Source organism: Tamandua tetradactyla, chromosome X, assembly GCF_023851605.1.
Source record: "Tamandua tetradactyla isolate mTamTet1 chromosome X, mTamTet1.pri, whole genome shotgun sequence".
NCBI classification, from domain to species: domain Eukaryota; kingdom Metazoa; phylum Chordata; class Mammalia; order Pilosa; family Myrmecophagidae; genus Tamandua; species Tamandua tetradactyla.
In genome coordinates, this window is record NC_135353.1 from 41,383,246 (window position 1) to 41,400,285 (window position 17,040).

The 17,040-nt window shown below is 31.9% G+C and overlaps 1 protein-coding gene across 10 annotated transcripts in view; it reads right to left on the reverse strand.

Annotated features, from left to right (window-relative positions):
* STAG2 (STAG2 cohesin complex component) overlaps positions 1–17,040 on the reverse strand; it is a 194,999-nt gene that overhangs the window by 38,437 nt on the left and 139,522 nt on the right. For all 10 annotated transcript variants that reach the window (XM_077145994.1, XM_077145997.1, XM_077146000.1 and 7 more), the window contains 13 exons: positions 16,369–16,467; positions 16,190–16,269; positions 12,293–12,400; positions 11,212–11,323; positions 9,463–9,580; positions 8,648–8,751; positions 6,191–6,283; positions 5,966–6,055; positions 5,167–5,370; positions 3,728–3,798; positions 3,326–3,413; positions 3,153–3,233; positions 1,249–1,341 (listed from right to left, as the gene is read on the reverse strand). In XM_077145994.1, the coding sequence (XP_077002109.1) occupies positions 1,249–1,341; positions 3,153–3,233; positions 3,326–3,413; positions 3,728–3,798; positions 5,167–5,370; positions 5,966–6,055; positions 6,191–6,283; positions 8,648–8,751; positions 9,463–9,580; positions 11,212–11,323; positions 12,293–12,400; positions 16,190–16,269; positions 16,369–16,467 (1,341 nt within the window). The remainder of the gene's footprint in view (positions 1–1,248; positions 1,342–3,152; positions 3,234–3,325; positions 3,414–3,727; positions 3,799–5,166; positions 5,371–5,965; positions 6,056–6,190; positions 6,284–8,647; positions 8,752–9,462; positions 9,581–11,211; positions 11,324–12,292; positions 12,401–16,189; positions 16,270–16,368; positions 16,468–17,040) is intronic.

Below are 17,040 nucleotides of genomic sequence, written 5' to 3' on the forward strand. Positions count from 1 at the left end.
TTCTTTCATCTGAACTGTAGAGATGAAATCCCACGTCCTTTAATGCTACTACTACTTCAAAACTACATACTTAAAATTGGAGAGAATTTGCCAATATAACAGCTATGATGCTATACATGATACTTTTGCAAGGAAGATGAAAAGTTCAGTAATTACTCAGAAAATAAAAAGATATGGCAAACGTGAAATGTTAAATGTTAAAATTGGTAATCTTGGGAATTTGGAAGAGGGGAATATGTTGGAGTTCTCGGTATGGGTTTTGTATTATTTTCGCAGCTGGGCTATAAGTTTGAAATTATTTCAAAATAAAAAGCGTAAAGAAAAAATTCAGTAATTAGACCCTGGCCCATTTAATACCTTTGAATTTATGTGTATCCAAGTATATATGTATATGGGATGGATAAGAGGGAGTTAGAAATGAAAAAAGGAAAGAGACTAAAAGGCACTGAAAGTAAAATTTTAACTATAGAAAATTCAAATATATTCCAATGAAATTAGTTTTGATTTTTAAAATGAATAAAGATAAATGACAAAGGGGTTGGATATATTTGAACAACATTCTTCATGGCTTTAAAAGTAAAATACACTTGGAACTAAAATAAACAGTACCCAACATACCACAAGCAACCAAAAATAGCACTCAGAACAACTACTGAGATTGATTTTACAGATGTTGAAACTACCTCTGGCACTAGGTAACAATCTATTGTTATCTGGTATTAGAATCATGAAGGTATGTGGAATGGGAAGGTAATGCTTTAAAGGCAGGTAAGTGACTACAAATTTTTATTTCAGAAAACGTCCATATTAAGGAAAAATAGCTTAATCAGGACAGATAGGGCAGTGACTGGGATATCAATATCTGATAATACATATTCTCAGAGATGACAAAAACCTCATGGAATTTCCTCTCTGAAGCATACTTGTTGCTTTCACGAATAAGAACTTTTGTGATTTACACACCTAGTTTGTTCTTAAATGGTTTATCAAGTGTGTCACAAAGAAACACTGTAGGATAACTATAATATAAGGACAGTCTGTGATGCAATTATAAATGCTACATGAAATTAATGAATCAATTTTTCTTTGTGAAAGTCTGATGTATTATTCTACTTTCTGAGTGTGGTATACATGGGTAGATATAAGATATTCCTATTATATTCAATCATAGTATCACATGAAGTTTCTATCAGTTCAGATTTTACAAAGGCAGCTTACAAAAAACTATTATTTATAGGAACCACTAACCTGTTCCTTAACAGCAGTATTCACGTTGGTCAGGTAATGCTGACATATCTGACAAAACACTCTCATCTGTTTCTTTAAACGAAGCAAATCCTCCTAGAAAACAATATGGAAATTTTAAAGCACTGTATTAAAAACTCATTAAGTATTTTAAAAATACATTAAATTACATAAAACGTTGTGACATCAAACTATATTAACTGTTACTAGATTTCTTATTTGTAATTTGCTAGAAAAGAAAACAAGAAAAATATTGGACCAATTTTCTTACAAATCTCACTAAACTGCAGCCTTAAAAGCATCAGATATATTAATAGATAATATCCTAAGCATTCTGGGTCCTTTAGAACTAGAGTCTATGTATGGCTAACTTTAATGAGCACACTAGCCCAGAGTGATTAAAGATTTATGCGCCATGATAACTTTTTATAATTTGAAGAGTGGCCAACTAATGAATAGAATAAAATGATTAATTTAAAAGGGTAGCATTTTCTATTTTTTCTTTTAGGATGCTGGTTGTACTTTTTAAAAGCTCAAAGAGGGATAAAAAAGTCAGCTTTGTGGTATTACTCCTATCAAAAAACTTAAAAATTTCCCTTAAAGTAAAAAGATGAATCATATTCTTACATCTTACCTATTTCTAAATATTTACCAGTTAATTTAGAATTGAAAATTATTCTATGAAGATCAATCACATTAATTTATTTCAGGCTTGACCTTTGGCCTATCTTCTGATACTGGATGCCAAATGATAGAATATCAGTATATTTGGAAAACATAACTGTAGAGTTATATATAATAAAAACAAGTATAACTTGGATATTCTATTTGGTGACTAAAACTCAACCATGTCTCGGCATAATTTTTTTTATTCTGAAACATTCATATTTTACCATTTTCTTGCTATTAAAAGTATTACTTATATACCCGTTTAACCCAGTGCTTTCAAAACTTAGATGAGCAATCACATATATGTCATTGTTCTTAGTATCAGCTTGATATTTAGTTATGTAAATGTCTTCCTGAATATTTGAGAAAATGTACACTATTTTAACAGCAACACTACATTGATTTTGCAAGGGGAAAAATCCATTTGTAAATGTAATAGCATTTTAAACGCATAGAGAAATTCTAAGCATTTAAAATGTTTCTGTGGATCTATGCAATACAAACTTCTTATCCTGAGGATTCCTTTCTGAGGAAAAAAATATCTGTGAATAACTAATTCTATAACCCTCCAAAATTACTTATTGTTTATAAGAATAAGCCTAAAAAATATATCCACTTACAAGCATAAGGTTTAAGCTTCTTATTTACAAATGGAAAAGGAAGTACTATTCAACTACAAAACACATCAAGGATTACCATTATGTGTCAAATTTTTAAAGTTCTATGATCTGGCAGCTGGTACATTATATTCAATCAGAGAATGACATAACATGAATTTAGAATGTCACTGAGGGATCCTGAGTATGAACAAGGTGATCCCCAACAATGCCAGGGCACAACAAGATCTAGGAGCAGCTGGCTTCTTATCTTCAAATTATATGATCTAATAGCCGTATCTGATTTTTTCAAAGGCTCTTGGTGATGATCTACAAATGCTATCTTTCTAGCTGTACATTTTGAGAATTATTATATTAATACAATAGAAAAGCATAAATTATGCCACCTTCAAATATGAACAGCTTTTAATCTAAAATCATATCTTGAAACAAACCATATTAATTTTCTTTCTTTGAATATTCATCAAAATACAAACAGGACTATTTTAAAGGTATATGCTTATAAACACTAGATTTAAAATGAGTAAAAACTCACTTAATTGCTCTTATTAAGTGTGTAAGTTTGCTGAAAACAGTTAATGATATTTGATCTAATAAAAACACAACTGAACTACCACAAACCTTTGTAGAGCTGCTTTCAGTTATCTTCGCAAGCTGCCAAAGGATTACATAGTGAGTACACTGCAGTGCATGAATAACGATCTGTAAAAAGAACCAAGAGAACACAGTCAAAATTTTAAGTCATAATACTTTATTCTCAAAGTTAAATATTCAACTTTTAAATGAATAAAAACCTGCTCAGGCATGTCTCCATTTTCAATTCCAGTTTTCAATAGTTTGTAATTACAAGCAAACAAATCCCATTTTGAAAGATCATGGGCACTGCAAAAAAAAAAAAAAAGAATTATAGCTAAACTAATTTGCACATGAGCATCAACAGAATGTTGTTAAGGGAGACACAGTAAACTTTTTAACATGTCCCCTCAACAACAACAAAAATGCATCTTTTTAAAAAAAGTACATTGAGATAATTTGTCAGTCATCCCCTAATTCAAAATATAACTCTACAAAGTACTTTTTTCCCAAAAGTGTAAGAAATCTAACAATCTGATAACATTATAACCCATAAAATACGCCAGTTGATTTTTATTTTGCTACAGTTTTTAAGAAATCAGAAACGCAAATATTCAACTTACTTATGAAAAGCAGTGATCCTCTTCAATGTTGATAGTACCTGATATGCATCATCTTCATCTGGTTCTTCCCCCTATTATGATTAATTACACAATAATGAACATTAAGAATAACTAAAGTGAAAAATTCTAGGCTATAAAAAAAATAGTGATGAAAGCTTGAAAAAAAGAAATAACTACAAACTAACTTTGTCACTCAATGCCCAGATTTGGCCAAATTTAAGGCTATATTAGTCAACACAGAGTTGTTATCTATCACAGGTACAGTATACCCAAGAGAGAAAAATAGAATGATATTCTCCCTTTCTCCTTTAAGTAACTTTGACACAAAACTATGGTGACATATACTGTTTTATGGGAATAAATGCGTTGGGATAATAAAGAAAACTATATTAGAGAACATGCAAGAGATCATAAAGGCAACACCAAAAGGACAAAAGCTATGTACACTAAACATAGTGTTTTTTAGAAAGATGTATTTACTAGACTAATCAGAAGTAAATGGGGAAAAAAAATCCTTTAAATGGAGAACAGTATTCTCTCGTCCTTGCTGGGTATCAACATATGGAACTACAAATTAGAGTAACCTAAACTTTTGAAAATTTTACAAGTCTCACTACATAAAATTTAAAAATCACTATTGAATGTTTACTGTATTGAGCCCAAGGACTCCCCCAAAACACTTACTTCTTTTGAAACGCTAATCTTTTTACAAAACAAAAACAATTAACAGGTTACTGCTTGATTTTAAATTACCCTAGTCACATAATCATGTTCAGCCAAAAGTAGAGCCACTAAAAATTTTAACCAAGAATGTGATAATTGCACAATATATTTCAAAGCCTCCAATAAGTAATACTTAGTAGGCATGGGATAATGTTACACAAGGAAATGAAAGATAAAGAAGTTAATTACTAAAACAAGAAAAGATAATCACAACAAAAATATAAGAGTACCAAGCACTTAGTAACCCTCTTTGGAAACAACAGTCAACACAGGAAACTCTAGTAACAACAGTGACTATAACAATTTATCAAGGCCTAATAGCAAGACTATAATATAATGACCTTTCCTCACCAACATTACCAATACACTAAGAAAAACCCAACTTTTTGAGGTTACAAGACCACAGTATAGCCCCCCTTTTCTGTTCCATTAGTAGCCTAACAGCCCCTTATTCAACTAACACCAGGTAACTTCTCAAATCACTTCTTTACATTAAAAAAAAAGAAGAAGAAAAATGTCAATTTTACTTTTACCTTCTCCCAAGTCACAGAATCTTACCACCTCTATTTTGGTAGAGGAGTATCAGAAGCATAATGAGTCAAAGAACAACTTGAACATCTTTTCAACATACTGTTAACCAGGACTGACACCTGGATTACTAATCAGATTACTTGGGGGGGGGGGGGGGCAATTGACAAAATATTTCTAATATATACCTCTTGCAGAAAATCTTCAAGAAGTCGGTTAAATTTATCTGCCAATTCATCTATCAGTTGACTTCTTGAAATATCTACTCTGTTGAAGATGGTGAATTCTTCATTACAGAGTGCATGATAAGTTTTAGAACATGCTTCTAAAACATCAGTATCTGTGTGCTTCTCCACTATATTCCGAATCTGTCGCAATAAAGCATCCAAATGCTGCAAAATTAAAGTTTATCATTAAAACTAAGGTATATATAATAGTCATAAAATGACTACACCATCCACACAATGAATACTTCAAATACAATAACTATATAATTAACAGGACATACATTTTAAGGTGTTTTTCTATTTCTAGTCATGATAAACAGATACACCCATATCTATCTCCTCATCTTTAATTTTTACCTATCTCATAGGGCTGTGCTGAGAATGTAAAATGTTAAGACATATAAAGAATTTATAAAGGTTTCTGGAACATAAGAAAGTGTTCAATGAATATTAGCTACTGTTGTTTTGTAATTGTTACTATGTAGTTACCCACCCCTAATCTTCATAAATCATCAGTGGTATTATATAGTCACATAATGGCTAGAAAAGACGGTATGGCTATGGGTATGAAGCAAAAGGAAGACTCATTAGTACCATGTTCTAAATCCAAGAAATCTAAAACATGAAAGTCGTAAAAAAAAAAAAAGATTTCCTTTCACATAAGTTACAAAAACGTTATTTTAAAAAAAGGATAAACAATATGATAGGACAAAGTAAACAATTTTTCTTCAAGTTTTTTAATATACAGAAAACACCATACCTTTTCTAATCGTCCAGTAGTATATATTTCCAAATCAAAGTACTGTGGCAACTGCAACAAGTTAGTTACCTTTTCTGCATCTACAGAGTACTTTGAAAAATAAAAAAAAGCGCATGTTAAAAATATTATAATAATGGTAAATAAACATCATGATACAATTCTGTTTGGTCTTTCCAAGCAAACCTGTAATTTCTTAGTAACACAATGGCACTGACATAAACTTACTTTTGCTAATAACTGAGGAAGAGCAACAGCAAAAAGTTCAGTGATTTTTGTCCTGTCATCCAACTGGGTCTTCTTCTCCTTTGCTGTCAGCACCTAAAGTAACCCAAAGATGTTTTTAATGCCCATGAACACTGTTAAGTGCTTGCACGTTAGTTAAGCCATACAAAGTAAGTAATAACTTATTTTAAATGATGGATACAAAAATTGTGACTATAAAACATTAACCCCAAAACTAAAAAGAAAGGGAGTAACTTACACATTACAAAAGAACAAAGCCACCTAAATAAGAAAAAGCTTTCAATAGCTCTAGAGGCAAAATCAATACTCAATTAGACTAACTATAATTCTACCTTTGAATGGAAGCAGTAATTTAGAAACAGATAATGTAGGACCTTATATAACAACTGCACTGAGCAGCATTCCCATCTACTCTAGGCTATAGGGCACAAACCACAATTCAGTATAATAAATTGCTATACAAAGCATGTTACAGAAGAACATAAGATTTCTCAGACTGGAAAGAATAAGCAAAATGTTTAAATTTTAGTTCTACTTTCATCAGGAGTGACAAGTCCATCAATGGAGAAAAACTAGCCTCTTCAACAAATGGTGCCGGGAAAACTGGACTTACATATGCAAAAGAATGAAGTCAGAACCCTACCTCACACCATGTATAAAAAGTAACTCCAAAATGGATAAACAAACTAAACATAAGATCTAAAGACATAAGAAGATGATGCAGGGAGAAATCTAAATCTTGAAATTTTCACACAAAGGATATAATCAAGAAAGTGAAAAAGACAACTGCGCCAGTTTGAAACTGTTGTGTACCCCAGAAATGCCATGTTCTTTAAACCTCATTCAATATTATTGGGCGGGAATCTTTTTGATTAAGTTGTTTACATGGAGAGGTGACCCACCCAATTGTGGGTGGGACTTTTTGATTAGGTGGTTTCTATGGAGATGTGTCTCCACCCATTCAAGGTGGGTCCCTTACTAGAGTCCTTTAAGAGGGAACCATTTCGGAAAAAGCTTAAGAGCCGACATAGAGAGACATTTAGAGATGCAGAAATAAAATGCCCCTAGGAAAGCTGCTTGAAAGGAGAAGTTGAGAGAAAAGCTAGCAGAGGTCACCATGTGAAACCCCAAATGTCAGGCCAACAGAGAAACCCCAAATGTCATCAGCCCTTTCCTGAGTCAAGGTATTATTCTCTGGATGCCTTAGTTTGGACATTTTATGGCCTTAGAACTGTAAACTTGTAACTTAATAAATTCCCTGCATAAAACCTATTCCATTTCTAGTATATTCCATTTCTAGCAGCATTAACAAACCAAAATAACCACCTATAGAATGGGAGTAAATAATTGGAAGCAAATATCTGATAAGGGTCTAATATCCTGAATATATAAATAACTGCCGCAATTCAACATCAAAAAGACAAACAACCCAAATAAGAAACGGGCAAAGGACTTTTTCCTCCAAAGGAGATAAACAAATGGCCAATAAACACATGAAAGGATGTACAACATTATTAGCCATTAGGGAAATATAAATCAAAGCCACAGTGAGATACCACTTCACACCCATTAGGACGGCTATTATTAACTAAATGGAAAATATGTATTGACAAGGATTTAGAGAAATAGAAACTCTCATGCACTGCTAGTGGGACTGTAGAATGGTACAGCTGCTGTGGAATTAGACTAACTATAGCTCCTCAAAAGTTGAAACATAGAGAGTTATCATACGGCCTGTCAATTCCCACTCCTAGGTATATATCCAAAATAATTGAAAACAGGGACTCATATAGATATTTGTACACCAATACTCATAAAGCAGCTTTGTTCACAGTAGCCAAAAGGTGGAAGCAACCCAAGTGTCCACTGACGAATGAATATATAAGCAAAATGTGGTATATATATTCAGCTGTAAAAAGAAATGAAGTGCTGATACATGCTATTGCACAGATGATCCTTGAAGACATTATGCTGCCTGAAATAAGCCAGACACAAAAAAGGCAAATATTGCATGGTTCCACTTACATGAAATATATAGAACAAGAAAATTCATAGAGAAAGAAAGCAAATTAGAGGTGACCAGAAGCCAGGGGGTGGGAGAATGGAGAATTACTGCTTTATGGGTACAGAATTCGTGTTTTGGGATGATGAGAAAGTTTTGATAATAGATGGGAACAGACTGTTGCACAATACTGCAACTGTAATGAATACCATTGAATTATACACTTAAAAACAGTTAAAATGGCACATGTTATATATATGTTACCATATAACATTTTTAAAATTTAGTTCTAACATATATTTATAAGCAAAGGTCATCTGAAGAATAAAATGTAAGATTCAACGTTTTTTGTTCTGTGAATAAAAATACTAAGATTTTAAGAAAAATATTGGAAAAGGTGAAATGTTGTTTAGTATACTGAAAATATATTGGCGTACCCTTTTGCCTGTCCCTCTTCCCACAGGAGGATGACATTCAGCTGCTTGTCTAATGGTACACAGCATTATTTCAATCAGAGCACTCTCTTGTCTGTCTGTTAATGCTGGAAAAAAATATCAGAAAGAGTTAGCCTATTTCTTCTACCTCTTATGCTTCATGTAATCATTACATAACAGTTTCTTCTGCCTGTGAGCAGAATCAGATCTAATGTACTAGCAAATAAAAACAATTCCCTTACTCTATCAGTGGAAGGATCAGAACAAGTTAAACATTCCTAAACCCCTCAGCATTCTAAATCTGGGAGGGAGGGATGGAGAGAGGGAAGAAGGGAAGGAAAGAGAGGTAAGGAGGGAAGAAGGGTTGAAAAAGAACCTAGATAACAAAAAAAGTAAAGAATACTGAAAGCAATTATACCCTTATACATAGCATAATCATGTGTGTGAAAAAAAATCATGTACAAACTAAAATTTTATATCAATTGCTTTAACTATAAACAGATAAACAAATGGAATGAGCAAAATCTATTTTTAGAATTATCTAATAAAACAAAAATTTAAAATAATTTTTAAAACCACAGTATTCTACAATACAAACAGGAAACCTTACTGTAAATCATGGAGTATAAGTTTATAGCACAGTTATAATAATATTCTTTCATTAACAAACGTACCACACTAATGCAAAATGTTAATGATGGGGAGGAACTCTACTTTCTGCATGATTTTTCTGTAAACTTACAACTTCTATAATTTTTAAAAAAGGAGAAGAAAGAAACTGTCTAGATAACAAAAATACCATAACTAAACGTCCTTACCTTCCTCTCCACTAAGGGGCTCCTCCAACAGCAAGCTATTCATACATTCCCAGTCTTTTAGCAGCTCAGTAGCACAGTCCCACATGCTATCCACAAGGTATGCTGCATGTTCATGTAACTAAAATTTTAAAAAAAGCAACGTGTTCTTAGACAAATACCAAACTAGCCTTAACTAAGAATAAAGGAAGCTTTGCTGGCATCATGTGCAAACTCTCAAAGAATGATGTTATTTTTTAGACCAGGTGGAAGAAAGGACTAAGATAAAAACACAGAGAAGAAACTGCCGTAGCTTGCTGTTTAATCTAAGTAAACAAACCTTGTTAGGTAGTATCATTAAACATTTCTCACAACAATCATAAAAATATTAATATGAAAATTATTTTTGAAAGGTGATATGCACATTTACTGTGTATTTGGACCTAATATTACATCCTTTAACTACTCTCAATTCTAAAACACACTATGAATTTTTTCAACTGAATGAGAGCACTAATGGTTGAGTAAAATATAAAATGTGTTTATTTGTCAATTGAATCTTATAAGCAAATAATTTCTCATCATTCTGCAAAGGCCCTACTACAACTTCCCAACTCATTTTAGGGGTCCAGCATGAAAATTAAAGACCAGTATCCCCCATGAACATAGACAGAGGGAGTATCCTCCAAAACTGGCAAACTGAATGCAATAATAAACAAAAAGAGTAACAGGTCAGGACTAAGAAGTGCTTATCCTAGGAATGTAAGGTTGGTTCAACATTGCAAAAATCAATCAACATAATTCAAAACAATAACATAATAAAAGATAAAAACAAATAGTCATATTAAGACATGCAGAAAAAGCATTTGACAAATTTCAACATCCATTCATGACAAAACTTCCCAGAAAACAAGGGAGAAAAGGGAAGGCTCTCAACCTGATGATAAGTATCTATACAACACCTATGGTTAAAAATAAACTTAATGTTGAAATACTGGATGCTTTTCTCCTAAGATCAGGAACAATAGAACAATGTCAAGGCCCTAGCCAGTTGAATAAGACAAGAAAAAAATAAATGGTATAAATGTTGGAAAAGAAGAAGTAAAATTATCTTGATTTGCAAATGACATGATTATGTATTATAGAAAATCCTAAGGAATTTATTTTAAAATAACTAATAAAAAATGAATTAATAAAGTTGTATGATATAAGGTCAATATGCAAAAACCAATTGTATTTCTACATTCTATCAATCAACAATCAGAAATTAAATTAAAAGGCCTTAAGGGAGCTTTTCAACTTAAGGGAGATTTAAAAGCTGGTGTTAAATCTAAAACCATATTTAAAACCATATTTACAATGATAGCAATAATAGCAGTTACCAACTATTGAGAACTTACAATAGGTGAAGCTCTGTGTTGAGTTAATGTGGATTATCTCAGTAATTCTTAAGAAATTTTTATCCACATGAGGCTTAGGAAGAAAGAGTAACTAAATTACGGTTGTTCAAATTAGTAAGCAGAGACCTGGTAACCAGGTCTTTCCAACTAGAAAATTCATGTTTTTAGTCTACACGTATATCCTATTATTTGAATATCTTACTAAAAGCAGAAAGCATGAAAAACAATTTCCATGGACTGGATAAGATCCCCATTCTACTCAACATTTGCTGCATATGCAGACAAATTTTTAAGATGTACATCATTTTAATCAGTCACTTCTCTAAATTTTTTTTCAAGCATAACCATATAAAAAAAAATAACATCTACTAACCTCACTTTCCAGAAAGAAAAAAACCAACGTCTTAACAAGGTTGGCATTTGGACCTTGTCTTCCCCTTCTTTTCATTATTCCATCCTCCTCTGGGTCTCTACGACTGAAGAGCCTATGATTAAAGCAAATGCTTTACTTTCTTTAAAAAAAAAAAAGGATTTTCTAATCAAAAACACTTAAGTGTTTGGAATCCATATGCAAGCATCTAACAAAGGAATTAAGGAATACTTCAAGAATATAAACCTTTTCACTTTGCAATTGATTGTCCTCCTTAGTCCCCTTTTCTCATGCTAATTGTGCTGAATGCGAATTCTTTGTAGAAACCTTACTGCATTATATACAACTGTTTCCTTTTGGGAAAGTATTACACTGATTAACTCCATTTATGCACATAGTACTCAGTCATATATTCTTCTCTTTAAAACTGTACATATCTTTTCCTTCATTCTTCTTTTACAAATATCCCAACGTCAGAATTTAATGCCCTCTTTCTGTGGATGTCATGGCTGTTTTTCCTCAAAAACCAGATAGCAATGAACAGAAAATAGCAGTATGAATGTTTTATATTATCTACTCTTTCTAATAACTAGTTCTGACCTAATGGGCATTTTGATAAAATTTTACAATAGAGTTTACTCCATGAAGTTACTCAAACTGTTCTCTTCAAGTCACAGATAGCTTGCCAAAAGTTTCCTGTGATCATAGTTACAACTCTATTCACACTACCAAATCTGAGGTGTTAAATAGTGTCATTAAAGAGATGGTAGAATTCTTGGAGTTCTTATGTCAAACTACATTAAGAACTTGAGGCAGAACTTTAAATATTTTCTAAAGCAATGTATATATAAGCTTAAGCATGCCCACAGAAGATACATTTCCCTTTAAAGATTTAACTTAAATACAGTGTTTGGAGGGGGGAAATCTAAACTTCTAAAGGAACTATTAAAGGGTGAAAACTTCACTTTGACCTGTACTGCATAATTTTTTTAAAAAGTCACATGTATTTGTAATATGATGTAGAACACAAATTACTACTATAAAAGTATGCTTTAGAAAATTATTTTTAAAAATTTAGATTTACTTTTTGTAGAGAAATTCTCCAGCTGCTACTGCTACTGGCCGGTGAGCTGAATAAACCAAATGATACACATTTTCACAATCTTCTGCAGTAAGAACTTCTTCACTACTCCTGAAAAGAAATAAACAATACTAGTTTATAATAATGTTCTAATCCTAAATGTAATAAGAGTACAAAAACTAATGCTGATACATTTAAAAATACAAAACCAATGAATGCTCACACATTTAAAAATAGTAAACTTCCATAAATTTGTGTTGAAGAAAATCTTAAAAAAGAAATCAACTTTGATTATTATCATCTGCCAGTAAAAGCTTGTCTGACAAAAGAGCTGAGTATTTTAATAAGATCCAAGAAACAAGGGAGATAAAATTAGTGAATATTGAAAGTAAATAAATATATTAAAAGAAGTAAAAATGTGACAGTTGCTAAAGGGAAAGAAAGACAAAATAATGGAAACTACCATAGAAATTAAAATGGGAGCACACTAAGAGCTTAGAGTTAATAATCACAGGGAACACATTACATATAATTTGTAGTTATACTAAGGAAAGATATACGACTGTCCCAAGTTATCTCATATCAACGAGGAGTACTTCATCTGCAATTTACAGAATTCCATAAGTCAATGCATGTGGACTTTCCAATAATATTTAAGTTCAAAAGAACTTTAATTACAACCTAGTATTGGAAAATATTATTAAAATATAGTACTCATTTTTCTGATTTTATTAAAACACACACACACAATAAACCTAAGAAAATGTTCTCAGTGAATCACAATCATCACTAGGTCTATAAACCACAGTACCTCAAGGTAAACCTTGTAGGGTTCTTCACTTGATGGCTGCATTCAAGGTCCTGGCCTGTGGTAGACCCTTCCTTCCTAATATGCTTTTAACCTACTGTGAGATACATTATCTAGGTTTTTGGCATTATATGTAAATTATGAATCATAGGATCACCTCCAGAAATAAAAGCCTAAAAACATTAGATGTTTAATTGAACAGTTCAGATCCCTTTTACTTTTTGCTTTTCTTTTGTGCCCAAGGCCTCTAGAAATCTGGGAGATCTGATGTCCAAGTAAATATTACTTTTTCAGAGAAACTAAACTAAAATGTAGTGAAAATTTAAGTTTTAAAAGCACTTTAATTTAAATTCCTCTAAGTATGATACTGGATTGTTTTTAGAAAAAACTACTTATGTCTCCCTATAATGAAAAAACATATTGAATAAAATCAGTTAAACAATGATAAATCTGCAGTAGATTATCAGTAAAGAAACCAGTTCCTTCACTTTTTAAGAAGTAGTATTTCCAACAAGTTTCAATTATTAGGTATATACTTTGCTGAACACATATATATATGAATACATATATGTTCAGCAAAGTATATATATAAATAGCTATCCTGTCATAAAAATATCAGGAAAAAATGTGAAAGATATCCATAGTATATTATGGAGGAGAGAGGAGAAGTTACAGAAATATATGTAGATTATTTCTTGTTTATTTCAGGAGCCTTTCAATATTTTTGTAACATGTATATGTTTAAATCTAATTAAAAAATTATGGAAAAAGGTGCAATAATAGCTAAGATGACTCAAAATGCTCCCAAATTAAACGAATACTCAGAAAATGGTCCATGCCCAAGGACATCTACCAATGCCTTCTTTGTATTGATAGCAATGTAACCCATTTTATATAAATGGTGATAACCACCACCTCTCACAAAGCTATTCAGAGTATTGAATGAGATAATCTATATGTAAGTCTATATGAACTATTCTCTTATATAATTAATTTTTCCTCTATTCAAGAACATCTAAGGTTGTTTCTAAAATTCTGCTATGACAAACAATGCTGGGTCAGAGAATGTGTGTATTTTAAATTTTGACAGATACTCCCAAATCAGCCAACATTTATATCTTTGCCAACTGCAGTAGTTAGGTTCAGGCATCCAATTGACCAGGTGAAGGTGCCTAGTCCTATTGCTGTGGACATGAGCCAATGGCATGTAAACCTCATCTGTTGCTTATTACATCCGCAGTTGGCTAGGAGGTGTGCCTGCTGCAATGAATGATATTTGATTTAATTGGCTGGAAACTTAAACGAGAGAGCTCAACGTAGCACAGCCCAAGCAGCTTAGCATACCTCATCTCAGCACTCGCAGCTCAGCCCAGGCCTTTGGAGATGCAGAAAGGAATTGCCCGGGGGGGGGGGAAAGTTGTTGGAACCCAGAGGCCTGGAGAGAAGGCCAGCAGAGATCACCCTGTACCTTCCCACGTAAGAAAGAACCTCAGTTGAAAGTTAGCTGCCTTTCCTCTAAAGAACTACACCGTTTTTAACAAAATAAATCCCTTTGATTAAAAGCCAATCCACTTCTGGTGTGTTGCATTCTGGCAGCTAGCAAACTAGAACACCAAGCAAACAGGTAAAAATGGTCTTATCTTACTATACATGTCTCTAAGTGTGGTTGAGCATCTTTTAACATACTTAAATTTGTATTTCTTTTTCTGTCAATGATCTGATTCATAACTTTTAACTATTTTCCCCCTAGTTTTCTGGTCTTTTCATTAATTTAATCCCTGTGACACAAAAAATTCACTCAATTTATCGTTTGTTTGCTTTGGGTTTATGGTTATTTCATGCCATGTACAGACTTTTTAGTTTTTTATGTAGTAGTTAATATTCATTGATCTTTTATAGGTTTTATGTATTGCTCAGAAAGACCTGGCTCAGTCATATTACGTATGAAATAATAATCTAAACTCTTTCCAAGTTTTCATCTAGTACCTTTACAGTTTCATTTATTACATTTAAATATTTCATCCATCTGGAAATTATTTTGGTGTAAGGAATAAAATAGGGGTCCAATTTTATTTTTTCTCACAAAAAGAACGTAACTGTCACAAAACCATTTACTGACTCTTATATCCTACAAACAGGAAATGCCACTTCACCTTATAGTAGATTCCTGTATGCATGTGGGTTTTTTATTCTGTTCCACCGATCTTTTTGTCTACTCATGCACCAGTACCAAAATTTAAAAATTACTATGGTTTTTATGTTATGATTTTAAGTATCAGCCTAGTCCTCACTCATTCATTTTTATCAGAAAGAAGTACACTGGTTACTCAAATAATGAATGTTCGATATGAACATCAGAATTAGCTTATTATGACTGTTTAAAATGACCCTTTTGCTAGTATTATTTAAATTAAGTATACAGGGAAATTATAAATCTTTATAAATAATGAGTTTTCCTAAGTAAGCTTCCCAAAGAAGAAAGTACATCTACCCATTAATTCAAGTCTTCTTTCATGTCTCTTAGTTGTATTTTATTAAAGATTTTTTCATATATCTGGCAGGTTTCTTATTAAATTTATTCCTAGGTATTTTTTAACAAAATGTTTGTATCTCAATGCTTGTTCAGAAACTATACCTGACAAAGACATGTTGAACAAAAAAATAAATAGCATTACTATTACTTAAGACAGAAATACATATTTTAAATTCACATTTTTTAAAGCTCCTATAAGAAGCCATGACAGAGCAGTTTAAGTAAACACTCTTACTATAAAAGTATGATAAAATATAAGCACATTTTTTAATATGCTCAAGGGTAGAGCTTTATCTCAAGAGCATATAAAAGATAGTAAAATGGAAATGAAACCAGCCAAGAGAATGGAAGCACATGAATTCCTATTTTAGCTAGAATTTCACTAAATCGTTTCCTTTTCTGGTGTTTTCCCAACTTTATATGAGGAAATTAGACTTCTAGCAGTAAAGCACCATGATTTAAGGTATTAAAATTTAGATGATTGAAATAAATTTGAACGACTCAAATGTTATCATACAAATGTCTGCACATCAGTAATATGCAACAAATACATACTTACTGTAAAACAAGAGTGAGTAATTTTATTGCTTGTACTGCAACATCATATTCTTTGTCAAGAGTCATTGAGACAATTCTATCCTAAGGATAAAAAAAATTAAAATATTTTTAAGAGAGGATAAGAGAAACATTTTTAAATTTTAAGTAATTTGTAGATACATAAAAAAAAAAATGACTAACCTTGAACCGACTGGTAAAAAGTTCTAGTTTGGAATTAAGCTCTTTGTTATAATAAAGCCCTTGTAGAGCAGTAAGACATTTGAGTCTTACCTCACCTTGCTAAATGAAACAAGAGGAGAAAAATGCATTGAAATTTTGATATTTTCAGGCTGAATATGCAAGATCTACACAGCTAAAGTCTTAAATATGTTCTATACAATAGCATCTCTTCAGAAAGTATCATCTTTGATAACATTTAAGACTAAATACATTGGCTGTTCCTATTTTTATATATAAAACGGTTAAGTTTTAAAAATTTGTTCAGAGTAAAATTTATTATGAAAGACAATAGTAGCATACTTCATGGAAAGTTTTCCTTTACAGAAAGTAATACCTGGTAGGGATATATACAAGGAGCGACTTCAAGGCTAGTGAAAACAAGCCTAAGAAGAGGATTTTAAAAACAACAATAACAAAACAAAATTGAGAGGCCAAGTTATAACAATCTGACTAAGATTCCTGTTTATCAAAAGAGAATTGAAATTGAGGAAATTTTTTTTTTAATGTATAGCACTCAGTAGATAACACAGTAAGGGCTCTTCTCACTGACTAAGGAATGCCTGACCACCAACAGCATATCTAAATGATCCTAACATTTCGGAACAAAATTTAATTCAAGATTGAGGGTTAAAT